The sequence below is a fragment of the Cervus elaphus genome, chromosome 1, assembly GCF_910594005.1.
Source record: "Cervus elaphus chromosome 1, mCerEla1.1, whole genome shotgun sequence".
Taxonomy (NCBI): domain Eukaryota; kingdom Metazoa; phylum Chordata; class Mammalia; order Artiodactyla; family Cervidae; genus Cervus; species Cervus elaphus.
Window position 1 is genome coordinate 93,861,600 of NC_057815.1, and position 24,552 is coordinate 93,886,151.

Sequence of the window (24,552 nt, forward strand, 5' to 3'; positions counted from 1 at the left end):
TTTCCAAAGAAGACATAGTCATTCATATTCAATTAAAAAAAGACATAAGCACTCTATGTTCATTGCAGAATTATTTATAAGAGCCAAGACATAGAATGATTCCAAGTACCCATAAATAGATGAATGGATAAAGAAGATGTGTTATGTAGAATCAACGGAATATTACTCGGTTATAAAAAAAAAAAAAAAGAATTAAATCTTGTCATTTGTGACAACACGAGTGGACCTAGACGGTATTATGCTGAGTGAAATGTCAGAGACAAGTACTGTATGGTTTCATGTATATGTTGAATCTAAAAAACAAAACCAATAATCAAACATAGCAAAACATAAACAGTCACAGAGAAATAGCAGCTATATACCAAAGGAGAAGGAATGGGGAGAGGGAAGAAATAGTTGAAGAAAATTAAGAGGAATAACTTCCAGCTGAAAAAATAAATGAATCGTGGTGATAAAATGTACAGTGTGGAAAATATAATCAATAACTAAGTAATAGCTTTATGATACATATCATAATTAGACTTTTAGTGATCATTCTGAAATGTATAGAAAAAGTCACTATGTTTTCTAACAGAAAATAACATAATGTTGTAAGTCAACTATACTTCAAAAACAAACTATAGACTTACAAACTCACTGAAGAAAAGAATACATTTGTGATTACCAGAGACGGTAGGAGAAGGGGGAAAAAATGAAGAGAAGTCAAAAGTGAATACAAACTTCCAGTTATAAGATAAATAAGTACTAGGAATGTGATAAACTACATGATAAATATAATTAACACTGCTGTATGTGATATATAAAAGTTTTTAAGGGAATAAATCCTAAGAGTTCATCACACACACACACACAAAATTATTTCTTTAATTTTTATCTGCATCAGATGATGAATGTTCACTAAACTTATTGTGATAATCATTTCATGGTGTGTGTAATCACACACACATAATCACATCATTTCATGGTGTGTATAAATCAAGTAATTATGATCTACATCTTAAACTTATACAGTGCTATACATCAATTACATATCAATAAACTGGAAGTAAAGCAAATTTTAAACAAAATGGGCAAAGGACCTGAATAGACATTTCTCAAAAAAAGACATTCAAATGATCACCAGTTGTATAAAAACATGTTCAACATCACTAATAATCAAGAAAATGTGAATTCAAACTACAATAAGGTTACACTTCACATTTTTAAGTATGATAATTATCAAAATGATAAAACATAAAAAGCAGTGGTAGGGATGTGGAGAAAGGGAACCCTTTTGTACTCTTGGTGGGAAATACTTTGGCATAACCATTATGGAAAACAGCAGGGAGATTCCTCTAAAAATTAAAAATAGAACTACTTTTAATCCATCAATCCTATTTCTGGGTGTATATTCAAAGGAATTCAAATCAATTATAATATCTCAAAGAGATATCTGCACTCATGTTCATTGCAGATTATTCCCATTAACCAGGATATGGAAGCAATTTATGCACCCATTGATGGCTGAATAGGTAGTGTGATGTATATTTAGAATATCATAAAATATCATGTAGACTTTATGAAAATGAAAAGCACTCTATGACACAAATAAACCTAGGGAATGTTATGCAAAGTAAAATGAGCAAGAGGGAGAAGAGAAATAATGCAAGATCTTACATATATATGGAATCTAAAAAGTCAAACTTATAGAACCAGAAAGTAGAATAGTGATTGCCAAAGACTGGAGAGCAAGAAATAGGGAGACACTGATTGGGGGAACAAAGTTTCAGTTACACAAGATGAAGATGGAGAATTTCTGGAAATCTCTTTTACAGCAATGTGATTATAGTTAGCAATACTGCATTGTACACTTGAAATTTCCTAGGTGAGTGGATCTTAAGCATTATCTCCAAACACCAAAAGAAGGGAAAAAAAAAGTAACAATGTAAGTCATGAGTATGTAAAATAGCTGATTGCAGCAATTATATTGTTGTGACGATGTATATTGTCATTGCTGTTCAGTTGCTGAGTCCTGTCCAACTCTGCGACCCCATGGACCGCAGCACCCCAAGCTTCTCTGCCCTTCACTATCTCCTGGAGTTTGCTCAAACTCATGTCCATTAAGTTGATGATGCTATCCAACCATCTCATCCTCTCTCGCCCCCGTCTCGTCCTGCCCACAATCTTTCCCAGCATCAGGGTCTTTTCCAACAAGTAGGCTCTTCACATCAGTTGGCCAAAGTATTGGAGCTTCAGCTTCAACATCAGTTCTTCCAATGAATATTTAGTGTTGATTTCCTTTAGGACTGACAGGTTTGATCTCCTTGCTGACCAAGGGACTCTTAAGAGTCTTCTCCAGCACCACACTTTGAATACTTATATCAAACTATCATTATATATCTTCACACACCCAATTTTATTTCTCCATTATATACACAATAAACTGGAAAATTCTGAAAGAGATGGGAATACCTGACCCCCTGACCTGCCTCTTGAGAAACCTGTATGCAGGTCAGGAAGCAACAGTTAGAACTGGACATGGAACAGCAGACTGGTTCCAAATAGGGAAAGGAGTACATCAAGGCTGTATATTGTCACCCTGCTTATTTAACTTATATGCAGAGTACATCATGAGAAATGCTGGGCTGGAGGAAGCACAAGCGGGAATCAAGACTGCAGGGAGTTAGAAAGTGTTCTAGTTTCATTCTTTTGCAAGTGGTTGACCAGTTTTCCCAGCACCACTTGTTAAAGAGGTTGTCTTTTTTCCATTGTATATCCTTGCCTCCTTTGTCAAATATAAGGTGTCCATAGGTTCGTGGATTTATCTCTGGGCTTTCTATTCTGTTCCATTGGTCTATATTTCTGTCTTTGTGCCAGTACCACACTGTCTTGATGACTGTGGCTTTGTAGTAGAGTCTGAAGTCAGGCAGGTTGATTCCTCCAGTTCCATTCTTCTTTTTCAAGATTACTTTGGCTATTCGAGGTTTTTTGTATTTCCATACAAATTGTGAAATTCTTTGGTCTAGTTCTGTGAAAAATACCGTTGGTAGCTTGATAGGGATTGCATTGAATCTATAGATTGCTTTGGGTAGAATTGCCATTTTGACAATATTGATTCTTCCAATCCATGAAGACGGTATGTTTCTCCATCTGTTTGTGTCCTCTTTGATTTCTTTCATCAGTGTTTTATAGTTTTCTATGTATAGGTCTTTTGTTTCTTTAGGTAGATATACTCCTAAGTATTTTATTCTTTTTGTTGCAATGGTGAATGGTATTGTTTCCTTAATTTCTCTTTCTGTTTTTTCATTGTTAGTATATAGGAATGCAAGGGATTTCTGTGTGTTAATTTTATATCCTGCAACTTTACTATATTCATTGATTAGTTCTAGTAATTTTCTGGTAGAGTCTTTAGGGTTTTCTATATAGAGGATCATGTCATCTGCAAACAGTGAGAGTTTTACTTCTTCTTTTCCTATCTGGATTCCTTTTACTTCTTTTTCTGCTCTGATTGCTGTGGCCAAAACTTCCAACACTATGTTGAACAGTAGTGGTGAGAGTGGGCACCCTTGTCTTGTTCCTGATTTCAGGGGAAATGCTTTCAATTTTTCACCATTGAGGGTGATGCTTGCTGTGGGTTTGTCATATATAGCTTTTATTATGTTGAGGTATGTTCCTTCTATTCCTGCTTTTTGGAGAGTTTTAATCATAAATGAGTGTTGAATTTTGTCAAAGGCTTTCTCTGCATCTATTGAGATAATCATATGGTTTTTATCTTTCAATTTGTTAATGTGGTGTATTACATTGATTGATTTGCGGATATTGAAGAATCCTTGCATTCCTGGGATAAAGCCCACTTGGTCATTTCTAACACCATACACAAAAATAAACTCAAAATGGATTAAAGATCTAAATGTAAGACCAGAAACTATAAAACTCCTAGAGGAGAACATAGGCAAAACACTCTCCGACATAAATCACAGCAAGATCCTCTATGACCCACCTCCCAGAATATTGGAAATAAAAGCAAAACTAAACAAATGGGATCTAATGAAACTTAAAAGCTTTTGCACTACAAAAGAAACTATAAGTAAGGTGAAAAGACAGCCGTCAGATTGGGAGAAAATAATAGCAAATGAAGAAACAGACAAAGGATTAATCTCAAAAATATACAAGCAACTCCTGCAGCTCAATTCCAGAAAAATAAATGACCCAATCAAAAAATGGGCCAGAGAACTAAACAGACATTTCTCCAAAGAAGACATACAGATGGCTAACAAACACATGAAAAGGTGCTCAACATCACTCATTATTAGAGAAATGCAAATCAAAACCACAATGAGGTACCATTACACACCAGTCAGGATGGCTGCTATCCAAAAGTCTACAAGCAATAAATGCTGGAGAGGCTGTGGAGAAAAGGGAACCCTCTTACACTGTTGGTGGGAATGCAAACTAGTACAGCCACTATGGAAAACAGTGTGGAGATTCCTTAAAAAACTGGAAATAGAACTGCCATATGACCCAGCAATACCACTTCTGGGCATACACACTGAGGAAACCAGATCTGAAAGAGACACATGCACCCCAATGTTCATCGCAGCACTGTTTATAATAGCCAGGACATGGAAGCAACCTAGATGCCCATCAGCAGATGAATGGATAAGGAAGCTGTGGTACATATACACCGTGGAATTTTACTCAGCCGTCAAAAAGAATTCATTTGAACCAGTCCTAATGAGATGGATGAAACTGGAGCCCCTTATACAGAGTGAAGTAAGCCAGAAAGATAAAGAACATTACAGCATACTAACACATATATATGGAATTTAGAAAGATGGTAACGATAACCCTATATGCAAAACAGAAAAAGAGACACAGAAATACAGAACAGACTTTTGAACTCTGTGGGAGAAGGTGAGGGTGGGATGTTTCAAAAGAACAGCATGTATACTATCTATGGTGAAACAGATCACCAACCCAGGTGGGATGCATGAGACAAGTGCTCCGGCCTGGTGCACTGGGAAGACCCAGAGGAATCGGGTGGAGAGGGAGATGGGAGAGGGGATCAGGATGGGGAATAAGTGTAAATCTATGGCTGATTCATATCAATGTATGACAAAACCCACTGAAATGTTGTGAAGTAATTAGCCTCCAACTAATAAAAAAATTTAAAAAAAAAATAAAATAAAATAAAAAAAAAGTGGAAAAGAAAAAAAAAAAAAAAAGACTGCAGGGAGAAATCAATAACCTCAGATATGCAGATGACACCACCCTTATGGAAGAAAGTGAAGAAGAACTAAAAAGCCTCTTGATGAAAGTGAAAGAGGAGAGTGAAAAAGTTGGCTTAAAGTTCAACATTCAGAAAACTAAGATCATGGCATCCGGTCCCATCACTTTATGGCAAATAGATGGGGAAACAGTGGAAACAGTGGCTGACTTTATTTTTCTGGGCTCCAAAATCACGGCAGATGGTGATTGCAGCCATGAAATTAAAAGACGCTTACTCCTTGGAAGGAAGGTTATGACCAACCTAGACAGCATATTAAAAAGCAGAGACATTATCTTGCCAACAAATGTCTGTCTAGTCAAGGCTATGGTTTTTCCAGTGGTCATGTATGGATGTGAGAGTTGGACTATAAAGAAAGCTGAGCACTGAAGAATTGATCCTTTTGAACTGTGATGTTGGGGAAAACTCTTGAGAGCCCCTTGGACTGCAAGGAGATCCAACCAGTCCATCCTAAAGGAGATTAGTCCTGGGTGTTCATTGGAAGGACTGATTTTGAAGCTGAAATTCCAATACTTTGGCCACCTCATGCGAAGAGTTGACTCATTTGAAAAGACCCTGATGCTGAGACAGATTGAGGGCAGGAGGAGAAGGGGATGCCAGAGGATGAGATGGTTAGATGCCATCACCGACTCAATGGACATGGACTCCGGGAGTTGCTGATGGACAGGGAGGCCTGGTATGCTGCAGTTCATGGGATCGCAAAGAGTCAGACACGACTGAGAGACTGAACTGAACTGAACTGATGATATTTCAATAAACGAGGCAGAGAGAAAAACAGTTTCAGAGACAAGAACTTCAAATGGTTCTCATTAATTTTGTGCCCTCACTGATCTGGCTCTCAAGTAATCAGCTGTGGTTTCCAATAAGGATTTAACATTCATAACAAAATAGGAACTCTTCCATGACTTGATTCAATGGGGAAATTACATCACAGGTCCACACATTGGGATTGTGCCCCTTTGTTATTACATGACGCTCATTTTTCTTAACAATCCAGGTTCAGTTAAAAGGACTCCCATAAACTTAGTTTCAGTTGTAGAGAAATTTAGTTGTTTGCTACAGAATGGGTGGATCTCTGATATGTCACTCTTGAATACCTGCTTCTAAGGCAAAGCCTTTTCATTAAAGGAGGCAATTCCTTAGAGAGAAAGCAACAACTGCAGGACAAGGTCCCTGAACCTTATGGGAATCTCTGTAAACAGCAATAAAGGACAAGGTGAAAATGACCGGTCTTGTAGCTCACTTCTCCAAAGCAAGATTCATCATGAGCACAGTGAACCGTTTGAATATGCTTCCTCCACACTCTGTGCCCCTTGCCCTGTGGGACCAGAGAGATTTATTTAAGATCACTTCTCCATAGTGTTTCTAGTGAACCTGTTCTAAATTCAAACAAGAGAACAGATTTCAACAGGTCTTCTTGGAGAAATTTGGAGGCATTAAGCTAGGTGGAAAGATTTTGATTTCTAAGAAGGCTTTCTTTTTTTTTTTTTAACAGATTTATTGAGGTAATCAATATTCCCAAAAGAGTACACATATTGAAGGCATACAATTTCTTAACAATTGCTCATTTCACAGTTAATTATGTGAATAAACTCTGCTCAAGTGAGACATTTTTCATACTGAAAGTAAGAATTGGTCGATTTGAATATAGGATTTTTTTCTGGACACCTCAAACATCACTAAAATCATCTAAGAGAGCTGAGGTAAGTTTCTCAATAGTACCAATATTTATTATAGATTATTACTTCCTATGCATAGCACTCATTATTTGTCAGCACTTTCCAGATATAGTCATAGAATATTTCATCTTCATTCCAATTCTTCAAAAGGTAATTTGTGATTTTATTAACTTAATTTGAAAGTTGGATATTTTGAGGCTCATAGAGGTTTAACAAATTGTAGACGCCCAGCTCTCTGACACCATGAACTAGGCTTTGTCATGAGACTTCTCTTTTAGTAAGCAAAACTATTGATGAGGATTAAAACAAAATGTAAATACATTTCACATATATAAAAGAGGAAATTACAAATATCAGTGACATAAATCATCAGTGGTTTCATCAAACACAAATATGGAAGCTCTCCTGAAAAAAAACTGCTAAGAATAAGATGAAACTCCATTGCATCTTTGAGAGTGAAATTGGTGATGATTCTTCTGGAGCTCACTGCACAGTTAAACAGTTCTCTGCATTTCTGCTCCACTGTTAACTCTTCTATCCCACAGGTATATACACAGTCACAGAAGTAACCAAAAGCTCTTTTTTGCATCCATGGTACCATGGTCGATGTGTTCATACATATTCCTTCAATTATCATAATGATCTATGAGGTGGATATCATTATTATAAATTTCTAGCTGAGAAAACAAGGATATGAGGTGACAAAGAAATGTACCTTAGATGAAAGAGATTGCATTCAGAAGAACCAGGACTTGAATCAGGTCTTTCTGATACTCAAGCAGTATTTATTTTTTAACATTTTGCAGAGAAATCTGATGTCCCAGCAGTCTTTGGAGTGGTGTAAGAGAATGGAGAGATAGGCCTGAGGGAAAAGTCAAGATGGAAGGACCATTCAATGAATGCAATACCACATTTTACTTACTACTTGAGATTTCAAAGACGTCATCATGTGTGTGTGTGTCTGTGTGTCTGTGTGTGTGAGAGAGAGAGCAGATGAAATTGTTCTGTATAAACTAGCTTCTGAAGTAGTATTAAAGTAATTTGAATTATTATCAAAATGAGATTACTAGTTCAACATTGTCTATCATAACTTAACAATGTTGGGCATAGGTTAAAATTTTGAAGGGAAAAGTAATAAATAAGATTAACCTGAGATTTAATGTTGGTCTGCCCATTATTAACCACTTGGTGGTGGACAAAATGCTAAATTTCTCTATGCTTCTCTTCCCTAACGTATAAGATCAGTATAAAAATGACAGCATTGGGGATCTTTTGGGTTTGGGCCAAGGGTCACATGTCTACATAAGCCCTTAAAGCCACAGTAAGTGCTCAGCTTTAGTGTGAGCATCGCTACTACAGCTGCTACTGTTAGTCTCTGACCTCGCTTCCTCACCTGCAGAATGGGTGATACGCTAGCAACTGCACGGGCTGTTATTGCTAAGAAAAGGAAGCAAGGGAATGAAACAGCACGCACCAGCCGTCATTCACTCCTGTTGCTGTTTAGTCACTAAATCCTGTCTGACCCTTTGCAGTCTCATGGACGGTAGCCTGCCAGTTTCCTCTGTGCAGGTGATCTTACAGGTAAGAATATGAGAGGGGGTTGCCATTTCCTTCCCCAGGAGATCTTCCCAAACCAGAGACTGAAGACAGCATTGTCTCCTTCATTAGCAGGGAGATTCTTTACCACTAACCTACTAAGGTACCCAATCAATCATGGGGTCTCCTGGTGGCTCAGTGGTAAAGAATCTGCCTGCAGTGTAGGAGACCTGGGTTCAATATTTGGTTTGGGATGATTCCCCTGGAGAAGGAAATTGCAACCCACTCCAATATTCTTGCCTAGAGAATTTCAAGGACAGAGGAGCCTGGCAGGCTACAGTCCATGGGTTTGCAAAGAGTTGGACATGACTGAGAGACTACCTTATAAGACCTACATTATTGCTAAGTGATTAGATTTAGTCAACATGCATTAGAAATACTTTTAATTAGCTCTTGTATTTATTTTTTATATTCCCATCACCATCTTCCTGTTACTCCTTTTCCAACTCTTATAAGAAGGTTTCTGTCTCCGTCTTGCATCCCTTTAGTCAACCTCAGCCAGCTTCATCTAAGACACTTAAAGATCTTTACTAGAATAACATACAAGATTCCCTCTTGATCAAATTCCTTTCATCCCTCTACTCATATTAACAACCTTCCAAAATTCCTCATTTCTTAGGGAGTAAAAAGAAACTTCCTAAACTTTATATTCCTGGGTTTTATGTCCATCTTATAACTCCTTTCAGACATATCTGCCATTATTTGGGAAATCTACTACTTCAGTTTAGTAGTAACTTGAGATATCTCAGAAGATAAAGGTCTCCTGCATATGTGGTTACTAAAGTTTCTTGTGTTACTCTTAACAGAACTTTCTCTAGGCAGCAACAGGAGTAATCTTAAAAACTTAGAACATTTTATTTGTCAAATAAACTCAAAAGAATCCACACTCATTATATCCTGGGCATTTATCACTTATTGGAATGGAGTATAATAAATTCAAAGTTGCATGATTGAAAATTACGGGTTTCTTTCAGGTAATGAAATGAATCATTATATGAAACACACGGAGAACAGGAACGTGACAGAGTTTGTTCTACTGGGGCTCACAGAGAATCCAAAGATGCAGAAAATTGTATTTGCTGTGTTTCTGGTCATCTACCTCACCACTGTGGTAGGGAATGTGCTCATCGTGGTCATCATCAATGCCAGTTCATCACTGAGGTCTCCCATGTACTTTTTCCTGGCCCATCTCTCCTTTGTTGATGTCTGCTATTCCTCTGTAAGTACCCCCAAACTGATTGCAGATTCACTCTATGAAAAGAAGACTATCCTATTTAATGGTTGCATGACCCAAATCTTTGGGGAACATTTCTTCGGAGCTGCTGAGATAATCCTGCTCACTGTGATGGCTTATGACCGCTATGTGGCCATCTGCAGGCCCTTGCACTATACAACCATCATGAGCTGGCGGGTGTGTGGGCTGCTAGCGGGAGTGGCTTGGGTGGGAGACTTTCTTCATGTATTCATACAGGTCCTCTTTATTTTCCACTTACCCTTCTGTGGCCCTAACATCATAGACCACTTTATGTGTGACCTGAACCCTTTGCTCAGTCTTGTCTGCACTGACACCCACACTCTCGGGCTCTTTGTTGCTGCCAACAGTGGTTTAATCTGTCTGTTAAACTTCCTTCTCCTGCTGGTCTCCTATGTGGCCATCCTTCACTCCCTAAAGACCTACAGTTTGGAGGCAAGACACAAAGCCTTCTCCACCTGTGTTTCCCACATCACAGTGGTTGTCTTATTTTTTGTGCCCTGCACATTTGTGTACATGAGACCCGCAGCTACTTTACCTATTGATAAAGCAGTTGCTGTATTCTACACTATGATAACTCCCATGTTAAATCCCTTAATCTATACCTTGAGAAATGCCCAGATGAAAAATGCCATTAGGAAATTGTGCAGTAGGAAAGTTATTTCAGCAGACAGATAAATGTACCTAGAATTCAACATTGATTAGTGTTAGTCACTCAGTTGTGTCTGACTCTGCAATGCCACAGACTGTATGTAGCCCACCAGGCAAATGTCAAAATGACATTTTGGATGAGCTCAGTAACAACTACTTAAGGGATAAAGAAATTAGCTACAGAAAATTATAGTATTTCTCATTGAATGGAACAGAAATAGCTACGCAAAAGGAGAAAAACATAACCCAGTACTATTTCTTTCATACATAGAAGATTCTACCAATTTGATGTTAAGTTTTACAACAGCAACCATGTATGTGAATTCGTAGACTTTCCTTCTGATAAAATTTTTAAAATGCTAAGTAGTTTGGTTTTGAGCAGTAATCTTTACAGGAATCCTAAGAAGCAGGCACTGCTATCATCCCAATTTTGTAAGTGAGGAAATATTCAGAAAGGGGAGGATATTAAAACAGACATATTGAAGAGTCAGTAATCAGAATATGATTGATTCTCCAGACCATAATCTTAAATGCTCTGGTACACTCTCCTGCAATTATAATGGAAAAGTAATATAATTAATAGTTGCTCAGCTGGTAAAGAATCCACCTGCAATGTGGGAGACCTGGGTTCAATACCTGGGTTGGGAAGATCCCCTGGAGAAGGGAATGGCTATCCAATCCAGTATTCTGACCTGGAGAATTCCATGGACTACATAATCCATGAGGTCTCAAAGAGTTGGATACGACTGAGTGACTTTCACTTTCACTTCACCGTTTATTAAGCCAGGAGTCGGGCTTCCTGGTAGCTCAGTCGGTAAAGAATCTGCCTGCAGTGCAGAAGACGTGGGTCCAATACCTAGGCCTGGAAGATCCCCTGGAGAAGGAAATGGCTACCCACTCCAGTATCCTTGCTTGGAAAACCATGGACAAAGGAGTCTGGTGAGCTGCAGTCCATGGGGTCACAAAGAGTTGGGCACAAGTGAACTAGTACTTTCACTTATTTTTCATGCTTGACAGATTGCATATATTGTTTCATTACTATAAATAAAAATCCCATTAATTTTCACTAGTAACTCTATATATCATTGTTGACAGTTGTATGTTGACTGTCACATTATAGTATATAGTTATTGCACAGCTATAAAAGCAATGCGTCACTGAGCTTCTGTAACCATTGAATGAAGATTGCACACTTTTTTCCAGTTTTCTTGTAAGGTTTCAGAATACCTAGTACTGCTCAAGACACCATCTTAGGTTGAAAAATAATCATAAAAAGCGATGACTCAAAAAAATCTTAATATTAGACAGGAATTTTATTTATTATATGTGTAGTTATATTCCACAAAGTATTTGCGTGACATATAATAATCATCAAGATGTGAATACCAGACCACCTGACCTGCCTTCTGAGAAATCTGTATGCAGGTCGAGAAGCAACAGTTAGAACTGGACATGGAACAATGGACTGGTTCCAAATAGGAAAAGGAGTAGGTCAAGGCTGTATATTGTCACTCTGCTTATTTAACTTATATGCAGAGTACATCATGTGAAATGCTGGGCTAGAAGAAGCATAAGCTAGAATCAAGATTGCCGAGAGAAATATCAATAACCTCAGAAATGCAGATGATCCCACCCTTATGGCAGAAAGTGAGGAAGAACTGAAGATCCTCTTGATGAAAGTGAAAGAGGAGAGTGAAAAAGTTGACTTAAAACTCAACATTCAGAAAACGAAGATCATGGCATCTGGTCCCACCACTTCATGGCAAATAGATGGGGAAACAGTAGAAACAGTGACAGACTTTATTTTCTTGGGCTCCAAAATCACTGCAGTTGGTGACTCCAGCCATGAAATTAAAAGATACTTGCTTCTTGGAAGAAAAGCTATGACCAACCCAGACAGCATATTAAAAAGCAGAGACATTACTCTGCCAACAAAGGTCTGGATAGTCAAGGTTATGGTCTTCCCAGTGGTCGTGTACGATTATGAGATCTGGACCATAAAGAAGGCAGGATGCCAAAGAATTGATGCCTTCGAACCGTGATTCTGGAGAGAATCCAGACTCCTAAAACTCCCTTGGACAGCAAGGAGATCAAACCAGTCAGTCTTAAGGGAGATCAACCCTGAATATTCACTTGAAGTACTGATGCTGAAGCTGAAACTCCAGACAACTCATTGGAAAAGTCCCTGATGATGGGAAAGATTGAGGGCAGAAGGAGAAGAGGGCATCAGAGGATGTGATGGCTGGATGGCACCACTGATGCAATAAACATGAACTTGGGCAAACTCCGGGAGATGTTGAGAGAGAGGGAAGCCTGGCATGCTGCAGTCCATGGCATTGCAAAGAGTCAGACACAACTAGGTGACTGAACAATAACAACTAGTCTCTATAATAAACCAAGAGGGTATGCATAGAGATGTGTGCATACACACATGCTCAATCCTGTCCAATTCTCTGTGACCCCATGGACTGTAGACCCCTCTCTGTCCTTGTGATTCCCAGACAAGAATAGTGGAGTGGGTTGCCATTCCTACTCCAGGGGAATCTTCCCGACCTGGGGATTGAAACTGTGTTTCTTGACTCTCCTGCACTGGCAAGTGGATTCTTTATCACTGGCACCACCTGGGAAGCAGAAAAAGGAAAGTATCAAAAAGTGTCCTAAAGAGAAAAGCATCAAAGCAGATGTATTGGAAGGCCAGTAACCAAGACTGACTAATTTCCCAGGTCAGGCACTGAACTTCAATGAACTTCCAGGCAGTGATGACAGAATGTTTACAGATAATTGTACTGCTAACCATTTACTGAGCCAGGACCTGTGCTTAACAGTTTATATATTGGACCATTATCACTAAAAATCTAATAAATTTTCATTAATAACTGTGCTTGTTTTTATATATCACAATTGATAGTCACATGGTACATGTAATATTATAGTATGCAACTATTTAACACTATAAATGCACTGGCCCTATCTACCTCTGAGGGGTAGATAATAAATATTACACCATTTCCAAATTTCCTTGCAGCTTTCAGCACCATTTAGTATTGCTCATATAACCCATGCTCTGCTGGTAACACATCGGAAAGAATACTGTCTCAAATAAAAGAACATTTTGATGTCAGAAAAGAATTTCTATTTTTGCCATATACAGTCACACTCTGTAAAACTGTAAAGTACTTACCTGCTATATAGCAAGAGTTTCTACAAGATAGCACAATATCATATGCATGGTAAATATTGAACATGTGGGTGAATATATAAAGGAAAACAATTAAATTCACTAAAATGAAAAAAGTAGTACTAGAGGCTAGGGAATTCCTTTCTCCTTTAAGTTGATTGAACTTCAAGGAAAAGTCTGGCTTGACCTCAGGGGGAACTAAAATTTGCTTTTATTCCTGTTTAAACTGAGAATGAGAAAGAAATTTAAACTACACCTCTCAGCATATGAGTGAATGTTTTACCTTAATATTCTCCCTGCTGTCAGCAAGAATTTTTTATCTTATTAATATGAGCTCTTTAAGCGATATTCTTCAGTTAACCTATTTACTTTTCAGTAACATTTCATTATTAAAAGCTGTTTTTAAAAATACATGGTTCTGTCTACATGTAAAGCAATTTCAAGATAAATGCACTCCTTTTATTCTTTTTCGTCTTAATTCATTAGCTAACAAACATTTGGAGCACACAGAATGTATCAGTCATGTTGATAGTTGCTGGGGTTGCAATGGTTAAAAAAGAAAGACAGACAGACAGAAACCTGGATTCTGCCTTCAAAAAGCTTAAGATCCATTGAAAAACTCCCAAGAGGAAGTAAAAAATTATAACAAGGTGTTATAAATTATAAAATAGTGGAAGGACAAGGTACCATGAAATGTGTAGGGAATAGAAATTTGTACAGCCACTATGGAAAACAGTATGGAGGTTCCTTAAAAAAACTGAAAATAGAAGTACCATATGATTCAGTGATCCAACTCCTAGGAATATATCCAGAGAAAACCACAATTTGAAGGGACGAATGCACCCCAATGTTCATTACAGCACCATTTACAATAGCCAGGACATAGAAGCAGCCTAAATGCCCATCAACAGAGGAATGGATAAAGAATATGTGGTACATATATACAATGGAATATAATCAGCCATAAAAAATGAAACAGTGCCATTCACGGAGATGTGGATGGACCTAGAGACTCTCATACAGAGAGAAGTCAGACAGAAAGAGAAAAACAAACATTGAATAATATCACTTACATGTGGAATCTAGAAAAACGATACAGATGAACTTATTTGCAAAGCAAAAATAGAGTCACACATATAGAGAACAAACAGGGTTACCAAGTGGGGAAGAGGGAGCGGAAAGAGCTGGGAGTTTGGGACTGACATATGCACTCTACTATGCACGAAACAAATAAACAATAAGAACCCACTGTATAACCGAGAACTCTATTCAGCGGTGACCTAAATGGACAGGAAATCCAAACAGGAGGGGACAGACGTATGTGCATGACTGATTCACTTTCCTGTAAAGCCAGAAACTAATGCAACATTGTAAAGCAACTATACTCTGATTAACATTAATTTTAAAAAAGATCTATGAGGATCTGTAGAAATGTGTGTGCCCAGTTTAATTTTTACATATGAATAAAGTGTTATATGGGTTTCCTCACATATGAAGAAGCTTTTATTTTAAAAATTAAAGGCCAAATTATATGATGTAATTATTATAATATGTTGTTTGTACCTTAACATAAAGATACAAATGTTTTCAATTATTATTTTCATAAATCAAAACTGTTCATAAAAATTATAAATGTGAGTGTAGTTGGCATAAGCGCAACTGCTGACAGCAGTGATTAGCAACAGAAAAGCACAAAAACATATGGGAATGAGTTGGTGGTGGCAGCAGGCTGGACTGAGGAACATGGGTACGTGGATGCAAAGGAAGAGAGAATTAGAACTGATAAAGAACAGTATTTTAACTGTTTTAGTGAGAATTAAAACTGTCTTGTGATATAAGAACCAGAACTTCAAGAGAAAAAAGTAAAAGTGGCATAAGGAATGAAGTGCGATATGAGTAGAGATCACTGTTACAGCTGATGAACTAATGATCATCTCTGGGACCATCGGATCATTCTCAATGGGAAGCTATGTGAAGTTTTTTTTAATAAATATCACCAGGTTCATTACTCATTTCTGTCCAAACTGCCTGGAAAGACACACTAGAGTTGTGTTTAATGAGTAAAAAGTATGTGGACAAAGAGTATGTATCAGGATGTATCTCAGTTCTACCACTAACTTGAAGTTTGGTCAAACATGCCATCCCTTCATCCATGGGCAAAATCTACACACTCTCCAAAAGACTGAAATCCCAGCCTGGGAAGGAAGTCCACATTCTAAATGAATTCCTTCTTTGGATACTCATTTCTCAGTCAAAGGGCTTTTTTTGGAGAGCTCATGACCCTTTTTATAGTTAGAGACCTGACGTAATTATTGATTGCATGTGAATTTTTTTGGTTCAAATCACTCTGTTCCAATTCCCTGACTGGACCCCACCTAATACAATATGGAAAATACCTAATACAATATGGAAAATATGTAATACAATGCTAGTCTTATAAGCATGTCATAAATAGTATTTCTTTTACTGTACAACCAAGATTTAATGAACAAGAAAATTCACAGAAAATATTGAGGCCAGAGTGCAAAGTAAAGGAGTATCATTAGGCATGTTTTAATAATCAGTAGTAACCGACACATCTCCACGCTACGTAATAAGACCAATTCAAAATTCTCGATTTGTACTTTTTAGCTTCTGAAGATATTTCCAGATTTCCTGTTAATAGATAAGTATTTATTGATTAAGGTGCATTAAGTTGTGATAAGGAGAGTGAGATGGGAGACAGTAAGTCTGGGTTCCAACCCAAGCTTTAGTTCTTGTGCTTAAGTGGCAAGCAGCAAGTGTTATTCATTCCCTTGCTAGATTCGATATATCATCAAGAGGCTTGGACTAGAGTACCTCTATTACTTCTATCCATAACGTTTAATGATTCTGTTTAACTATTACCTGAAGTCACTTTTTTCTTCCAGAGTTTCTTCATAACACGTTTAACCTCAGCATTTCTGAGAGTATAGGTTAAAGGATTTAACATAGGGGCCACCATAGTGTAAAAGACAGCAACAGCTTTATCAATGGGCAGAGTGGCGACTGGGCGAAGATACACAACCACGCAGGACACGAAGAATAACACAACCACCGTGATGTGAGAGACACATGTAGAAAGGGCTCTGCGTCTCCCCTCCACACTGTGAGCCCTTAGGGAGCGCAAGATGACCACATAGGAGACCAACAGGAGGAGGAGGTTTAACAGGCAGATGAGCCCACTGTTGGCAGCAACAAAGAGACCAAGGATGTGGGTGTCCACGCAGACAAGCTTCAACAAAGGGTACAAGTCACACATGAAGTGGTCTATGACATCGGGGCCACAGAGGGCAGCCGGACTGTAAAGGGGATCTGAACGCTTCGTGGAGAAATCCTCCGGTCCAGGCCACCCCAGCAGGAGGAGGCACAGCCTGCGCTCACGGTGGCGTGTAGTGCAGAGGTCTGCAGATGGCCACGTAGCGCTCATAGGCCATCTCTGTCAGCAGGATGATCTCAGCAGCACCGAAAATGTGTTCTGCATAGACTTGAGCCATACACCCATTAAAGGAGATTGTCTTGAGCTCATGAAGGGAGTCCACAATCAACTTAGGAGCCGAAGAAGAAGAGTAAATTGTGTCTATCAAGGAAAGGTGGGTCAGGAAGAAGTACATGGGGGAGTTCAGAGCCTGGCTGGTGGTGATGGTGACCACAATGAGCAGGTTGCCTGAGAGGGTTACCATGTACAAGACCAAAAACACCACAAACACTACGTTTTGCATTTGGGGGTTCTGTGTAAGACCTACTAGAATGAACACAGTCACATTCCTTTCATTCTCCATCTATGTGGTGTGAGTAATAAAAATTTCAGGAAAGAATGCTTTGCCTTAAGAAAAAAAGAAAAAAGAACCATGAAAAAAGTGACATACACCGAAACTCTGCCTTTTAACAGTACTCTGATGATGTCACAGATGAATCTTGCTTTTCCCAAAATGCTATAGGAATAGTATCTTAAAAGTTATTTTAGTTGACCTAGTCTTTTTTTATTCTAATCTCAAATTATTTCTATAAGACATAGAGTAACCAGAAGAAACAAATTCAATTTCCTTGGCCATAGTGTCTGAAATACTTTAATGGAACATCAATTTATTGGAATAATTTGGACATTAGTAGTAACAATTTTGGAGGATAATCTAAAAGTTTATGCACAAAATAACATGAATAAAAAAATCACAAAATAGTCTATTTTTACAAATTATGTAAAAATAGGGGAAAATTTAGTGAATATATTTATTGAATTAGCATTTAAAGATTACAGATTTTATATGCACCTTTTAAAAATAAAGTTCAAATTCAAAAATTTCACTTAGAAAATGTTATATACTTTTCTAATTTATGTTAAAACATATATATAGATTGGTAAGAAAAATAATTTAATACATTGAGGACATTTGCTCCTGAATGTGAGAATATGGTTTATATTTTATTTCCCATGTTTTTCAGTATTTTCCAAATTTCTACAGCTTATATAACTAATTCTATGATTAGAAATTAAATATAACCTTCATGTTTTGTCTTAGAGTTCTAAAGCGGAAACTATGTGGTTTTAAATTGACTGGAATATGCATGAGACAACAGACATAGGGAATTTTATTTTGACACATCTTGGGACCCCAAGAAATATCTGAATATAAGTAAAGTAACTGCTCTAATATACTCAATATTGTTATCAATTCACCAGCTAGACATAGATTAGGGGCAGGACTGGGTGCTCACTGCTTTGAGAAAATTACTGTGAGGAGTGAGGCTGCCATGACTGCCCCATGGGTCTCATAATTACCCTAAATCCCATCTTTATTCTACCACACAAAGATTATTGTCCACTGCATTTAACTTATACCATTTATACTTGTAGCCAATAAGTCCTCTGAATAACCAAACCGATCAGTTTACTACAAAGTCTATTTCAACTTACTTGATGAGGAATACACATATTATTCAATTAAACATAAAAGTAGCATATAAAACTAAGTTTCATAGGACATTAATAATGAAATTATTAATGTTCACTTTTTCCTGTATCTCAGACTCCATTATTCTCTTTATATATTCTTAAAGCAAAAAAAGCAGTGAAGAGTAAAATGAGTTCTCCCACTTACACATGGTCAAGTTGAATAATGAGGTATGTGGAAAGGAAACCTCTTACAAATGATCCCATCAACTCTTCATTGAGAAGCTAGCCTTAGAGTTCCAAGCCCCAGGATTGTGGTCTCCCTTCTGGATAGGTCAGTGCATCAGAGAATCCTTCCATGGAAAAGAACACCTGAGGAACAAATTGCATGTACTTGTAATTGCCAGTTCTTCCCTGGAGAAGATGGCCCTTGGGAGAACCAAGAACCTAATAATACACTTTTATAATTTCCTGAAGGCCTGTACCAAAGATTGGATTTCATGATCAAAATCACATAGAAAATCTCAAATGTGACTCATTCATTTTTATTATTTCACTTATTGTTTCAGCTTCTTGCAAACCTTCAAGTAATCAGGACATAAGTTAAAAATAGTTCTATCTTATCAATGTCTTTGATATCCTCTGTTAACAGACAAACTCAAACACATGATCATTTTCTTCCTCTGTACCTTCGCTGTGTACCTGTAGTTCTGTACCTTAGCTGTGCCTATCAACATTCAAATCCTCTATAATACATATTTTTGGAGAAATGAGAAATAAAGTGTTCATCTCACAGAATAATTCTTTTCTTCTCATAAGGGCATTCATACTGCAGTTGATAGGCAAGAACTTAGACAAACTTCCCTCCAAGAGGAGAAACCTTTATTACTTGTTTAAATTCCATATACTCACACATTATGAAATACAAACTCTTACTATAAATCTGCTGTTTTCTCATTCTTAATAGAATGCAGAGATTAATTTTCACCATATGATTCTTATAATAATCATTAAATGTTGTTGGGTTTTTGCTGTGTTCACACTATACTAAGTTTTACATTCACTATTCCATTTACAACACCTTCACAACAATCCTATGAGGTTGGTAAACTATTATCTACTTTAAAGATAAGGAAATGTGGTTAGAAGGTAAACAACTTGCCCGAGTCATGATACAAAAATAAAATAGAGCAGTCTGTATTAAAAAATCAGGATGTCTGCCTCTAGCTCTTTGGAATTTAGGTCTCCAGTATAGGTCTAGTTTACTTCTTGGAATCAGCAATGTCAGAGTTTGGACAAAACCACTACCTATGACCATGTGTAATCTATGGCAGTTATTTTGACAAACTGTGTGATGTATAGTCAGATGTTAACGAGTTCAGGATCTATTTAACAAGTTCAGAAATTTTGTGCCCTAAAATTCTTCCAGTACCAAAGGATAGTTAGAGCATTTGGGGTGGACGTGTACACACTGCTGGATTTAAAATGGATCAATACATGGAAGTGTATAGCACATGGAACTCTGCTCAATGTTACGTGGTACCCGGGAGGGGAGGGGAGTTGGGGGAGAATGGACATGTGTATATGTACAGCTGAGTCACCTGAAGCTATCACAGCATTGTTAATTGGCTATACCCCAATACAAATAAAAAGTTTAAAAGAAAATTCTTCCAGATCCTTGCATTTTATCAACTCATATGCTCTTTTAAAATAAGGAAGCTGAGGTCCAGAGAGGAAACATGGCTGATTAGTGGTAAATAAGAATCCAAGTCTTTTAATGCCCAACACAGTGATTTTTTTATCCCACCACACTTTACCTCCCATAAGATGACTTAAGTCTAGTGTATACATAGGGAAAAGAAAAATCACCTTAAGCTGACCAAGAAAATTAACTTTCATCTCTTATCTTCAGCAATATGTGCCTTGACTCTCTAAGAGAAAGGTCTAAGTCTTAGGTCAGGGATGCAAAAGTTCAGTTATATTGCAGGGACTATATCCACTTCAGCAGAAATAAGATCTTGCCTAGTTAGAAGATCCAAGAAAGTTTGAAAATAATTAGAATAAAAAGTGCCTCAGAACTTGGGGTTTAATGTGTATTCCCAACCACAGCAAAGGGTATGTTTTCCCTTGTAAATGCTATAAATTTATACATTCTCAATTTGGAATTCAATGTGAGCTGAAAAATTCCTTCAAAAAACATGATGTAAATGCTGACCTTCCCCTCAGTCCCATGCAGACTTAAAAATTTGTCTTCAGAATCCACAGATTGTAATCCTATTCTGGATAAATCATAGATAAATCCATATACAGGAAGGAGAACAAATATTTCTGCTAAAGATCCCAGGGTATCTAAAAGTAACCCCCCATAAAATATCAGAGAATCAATCTTTAATGATTTTCACTGTAAAAGTCCCTTGGAAAAAAAACAGAACTATTAAAAACTCAATAAAAAAATAGCAATTCTAGTTCACTTACCGTGGCTTCCCTGTAGTTAAGAAGAATGACCAAGGTATTTAGAAATACGAAATAACCATTACTTGTAATATCAAATCATGTGTGTTTGTCAAGTCCCCACTGCCTGGACAATTATACAGGAAGCATTTCTGTCAAGATGACACAAATTTATTTAAATGGATTCAGCATGCTCCAATGCCTTAGAAAATCAAGTCAAAAGAAAAGAAAATAGAAAATGCTATGTTGAATTTGAAACCCAAAGTCTTAGGTATTAAGAGGAATCTTCTGATCTTCAGAACCTAGTCTATGGATATAGAAGAAGAGACACAAATATTTCTGTTACCTAATAAGCCCTTCTTAGTCTTCTCTTAAAATGAGGAAACATCTTCTCCATGAATCTTAGTGTTTAGAGAGGATACTGAGAACATCAAAGAACCAATCTTTCTATCTAAGGCGTTATCCTCCCAGGAATTAATTTTATGTTTTTGTTTTTGTTTTTGTTTTTGTTTTTTTTTTTTTAAGGTTTTGCCTAGAAGCAGGTATCTGGGAGAATTCATCCATGAACAACACATTTTCACCTAATTGGTTCTTTCTCTGCACTTTAACAGCCCGCATTCTTGGTCTGGAAAACTATGTGATAAAGTACTCTTCATGCAAGCCCTTGGGTATCAAGAGCTGAGGCATGAAGGACTCTAAATGATGGAACCATGGGGTGTCATCCAGGTGGAATATCCCTAAGAAAATTTACTCCCTGACTGAGGTCACCAGAGGAGGTTGAGATACATATAGGTTCATGATTATTATATCTTGAGTAACTGACTATTTAACCATTATAAAATGTCTTTCTTGGTCTATAGCAACAATTTATGGCCTAAAGTTTATTTTGTCCTATATTTGCCTTGTCTGTTCTTTCACCTCTCTTTTTGTTACTATTTCCGTAATATATATTTCTTGCCATTTTCACTTTCTACTTATCTGTGTCTTGGAATTATGAATCTTGTAGATAGAATATATATGAATCATGATTTTCTCCATTCTGCCAATCTCTGCCTATTAACTGTAGTGCCAAACCATTTCTATTTAATAAAATTACTGGTAATTCAGGGCTCCCTCAACAATGAGATGACTCCCGTATCTGTGGTAATCGACCTGACTCTTGACTACTGAGAGGGTAACAGGCAGGAAGGCAGGGGTCTCCAAGCGGAGGAAAGAGGCTGCAAGTGCCAGACATTTTTATCTCTCTTAAGTGGCAGGAGGAAACAAACTATCAATATTTTTTTTCCTTCTCTATACAAATTTAAAAGGAGGTTTCTCTTAAAATGCTGTGTTGCCATGACACCTGGTTTCACCTGAAGCTAACTATTCTCAAACCTTGAGTTAACCAATACATTTTTTTCTCATGGAAATGTTGTCTTAAGCTCTGTTAATGTGCCCCAGACTCTGTCTTCAAGTTGGTTCTGCCAAACGGCTCAACCTACTTGACAAACCCGTATGTTATACTCAGATATTGTTCCCCTAATCTATGTAAACAAAACTATGGTAATCTGCCCTTCTACAAGATTCAAGTCAATCGTTTTATGGCCTGGGATGAATTATCTGGTGCCATTCTGGGTTTTAAGACATTCTTTTCTTTTCATTAACAGACTGCTAGTGACCATGTAACATCCAGCCAAAGACTAGCAGGGGGTGCTCTTTCTGCCCCCTTCTGATGCCCATGTCAGAAGCTTCCTCTATCTCCTTTATACTTTAATAAAACTTTATTACACAAAAGCTCTGAGAGATCCAGTCTTGTCTCTGGCCCCTGATTGAATTCGTCTCCTCCGGAGGCCAAGAATCCCAGCGTCTTATCGTTCAACAACAACCATGCACTACACAGTGTTTCTTGAGGGATAATGGAACAGGGGGAAGTTGATACTAACTAACTTTAGTTTTAACCTGTCACTTATACTATGTCAGCAAATGATAAGGCTGCTGCTTTCATTTGTGGATTATTAATTTATTCACTCCTCTATCATCTGACAACTCAACTCTCTCTTCTGCTCAGCTGAGCCCTTGAGTCTATATATAAAATTATGATATCTGTGAATAACGATGGTCTGATATTTTATTTTCCCATCTTTATACCTTTCATGTTATTTTCCTGTTGTATTATATTGGATGGGCTTCCCAGATGGTGCTAGTGGTAAAGAACGCACCTTGCAATGCAGGAGATCTAAGAGACGCAGCTTTGATCCCTGAGTCAAGAAGATCTCCTGGAGGAGGGCAAGGCAAGTCACACCAGTATTCCTGCCTGGAGAATCCCATGGAAAGAGGAGCCTGGTGGGCTACAGTCCATAGTGTTGCAAGGAGTAGGACACGACTGAAGCGACTTAGCACATTATATTGGATAAGACCTCCAATACTATATTGAATATAGTATTTAATATATCCAATGCTATATTAAATTTCTGAGACTTTTCAGAAAACCATGCCCCAGAAATTCACAGATTCTATCCTCTGACTCCTGGTCAAGCAATTAAATTAAAATCACTCATAATTATTCATCTCCTGCATATATCATTTATAGAACAGAAAAAAACAGATGGACACCTGCCAAACTGCTAATACATGGTATCATCAAATGAGGTGCAGGCATTTTTAAAAGAAGCATTTCAGTTAACCAAATATTTCGCCACACCCTTGTTCATAAGGATGCACGAGTTTCATAACTGTTTTATCTCCTGCCGCCACTATAATTTAAACTTTATTAAAGGTATCAATACATTGATTATATAACAATTCATAGATTGTTAACTAACTCTAGTTCCTCCTCTAACAAATGAGTTTTCATTGAATGAATCTCATGGGGAGATTTTAAATTCAATTTCCTAACATGTTTGATCATCAATATCAGTATTGTTGTGAGGCGGTCACGGCTAACGCCATGGCAGGCAGCCTAGATTAGGAGTAGGCCTGGTTTCCCAGGGTAACATAATAATCAGGCCTCCTAGAGCCAGCCAATCAACATATGCCTAGCCAGAGAAAAGGGAACCTATCAGGGGAAAGCTGAAAGCCTCACGTTGGGCCAACAAAAATTACCTTGCAACTATGTAACCTATCAGCTTGCACCAACTACCCACTGTGTAACCAATCCAATTGCGCCAACTACCTGCTGCTTATTTTGACCTAATAAATACCCGAGAGAACTGGAGCTCGGGGCCTTTCGTCCTCACACACCTGGTGAGGGCGGGAGGCCCTGGCTCGAGTCAGTAATAAATTCCCCTATTGCGAGTTGCATTGTTTCGAGGAGTCTTCTTTCCCGACCGGGGACTCGGACTACGGGCAGAACATTTGGGGGCTTGTCCGGGATCCCTTGACCGGGGAAGAACGCTCTTTGGAACAAAGGGGAAAAAAAGATAGGGAATAGCACCGGTGCTCAGGCAGGTTTAGAAAACCTGAGTAGAAAAAGACCAGAGTAAAGCCGAGGCCCTGCTGTGAAGCGGGAAGGTGTCTGGCGCAGAAAAAGACCAGAGTAAAGCCGAGGCCCTGCTGTGAAGCGGGAAGGTGTCTGGCGCAGAAAAAGACCAG

At 37.8% G+C, this 24,552-nt stretch overlaps 1 protein-coding gene and 1 pseudogene across 2 annotated transcripts; one reads left to right on the top strand and one right to left on the bottom strand.

Annotated features, from left to right (window-relative positions):
• Positions 1 to 1,662: 1,662 nt before the first annotated feature.
• Positions 1,663 to 10,471, top strand: LOC122700297 (olfactory receptor 4C46-like). 2 transcript variants are annotated; one of them, XM_043913080.1, is made up of 2 exons: positions 1,663 to 1,676; positions 9,556 to 10,471. In XM_043913080.1, exons 1-2 carry the CDS (start codon positions 1,663 to 1,665, stop codon positions 10,469 to 10,471), a joined length of 930 nt encoding a protein of 309 aa, XP_043769015.1. The 2 variants fall into 2 exon arrangements, with proteins under 2 accessions (XP_043769015.1, XP_043769007.1); XM_043913072.1 differs by lacking the exon at positions 1,663 to 1,676 and having other exon boundaries at positions 9,536 to 10,471.
• A 6,026-nt stretch (positions 10,472 to 16,497) lies between these two features.
• On the bottom strand, positions 16,498 to 17,422 carry LOC122700413 (annotated as a pseudogene).
• Between the last annotated feature and the right edge of the window lie 7,130 nt (positions 17,423 to 24,552).

Excerpts from the sequence above, each read along its gene's own strand:
- LOC122700297 (XM_043913072.1), top strand. The coding sequence starts at position 9,536 with ATGAAACACACGGAGAACAGGAACGTGACAGAGTTTGTTCTACTGGGG.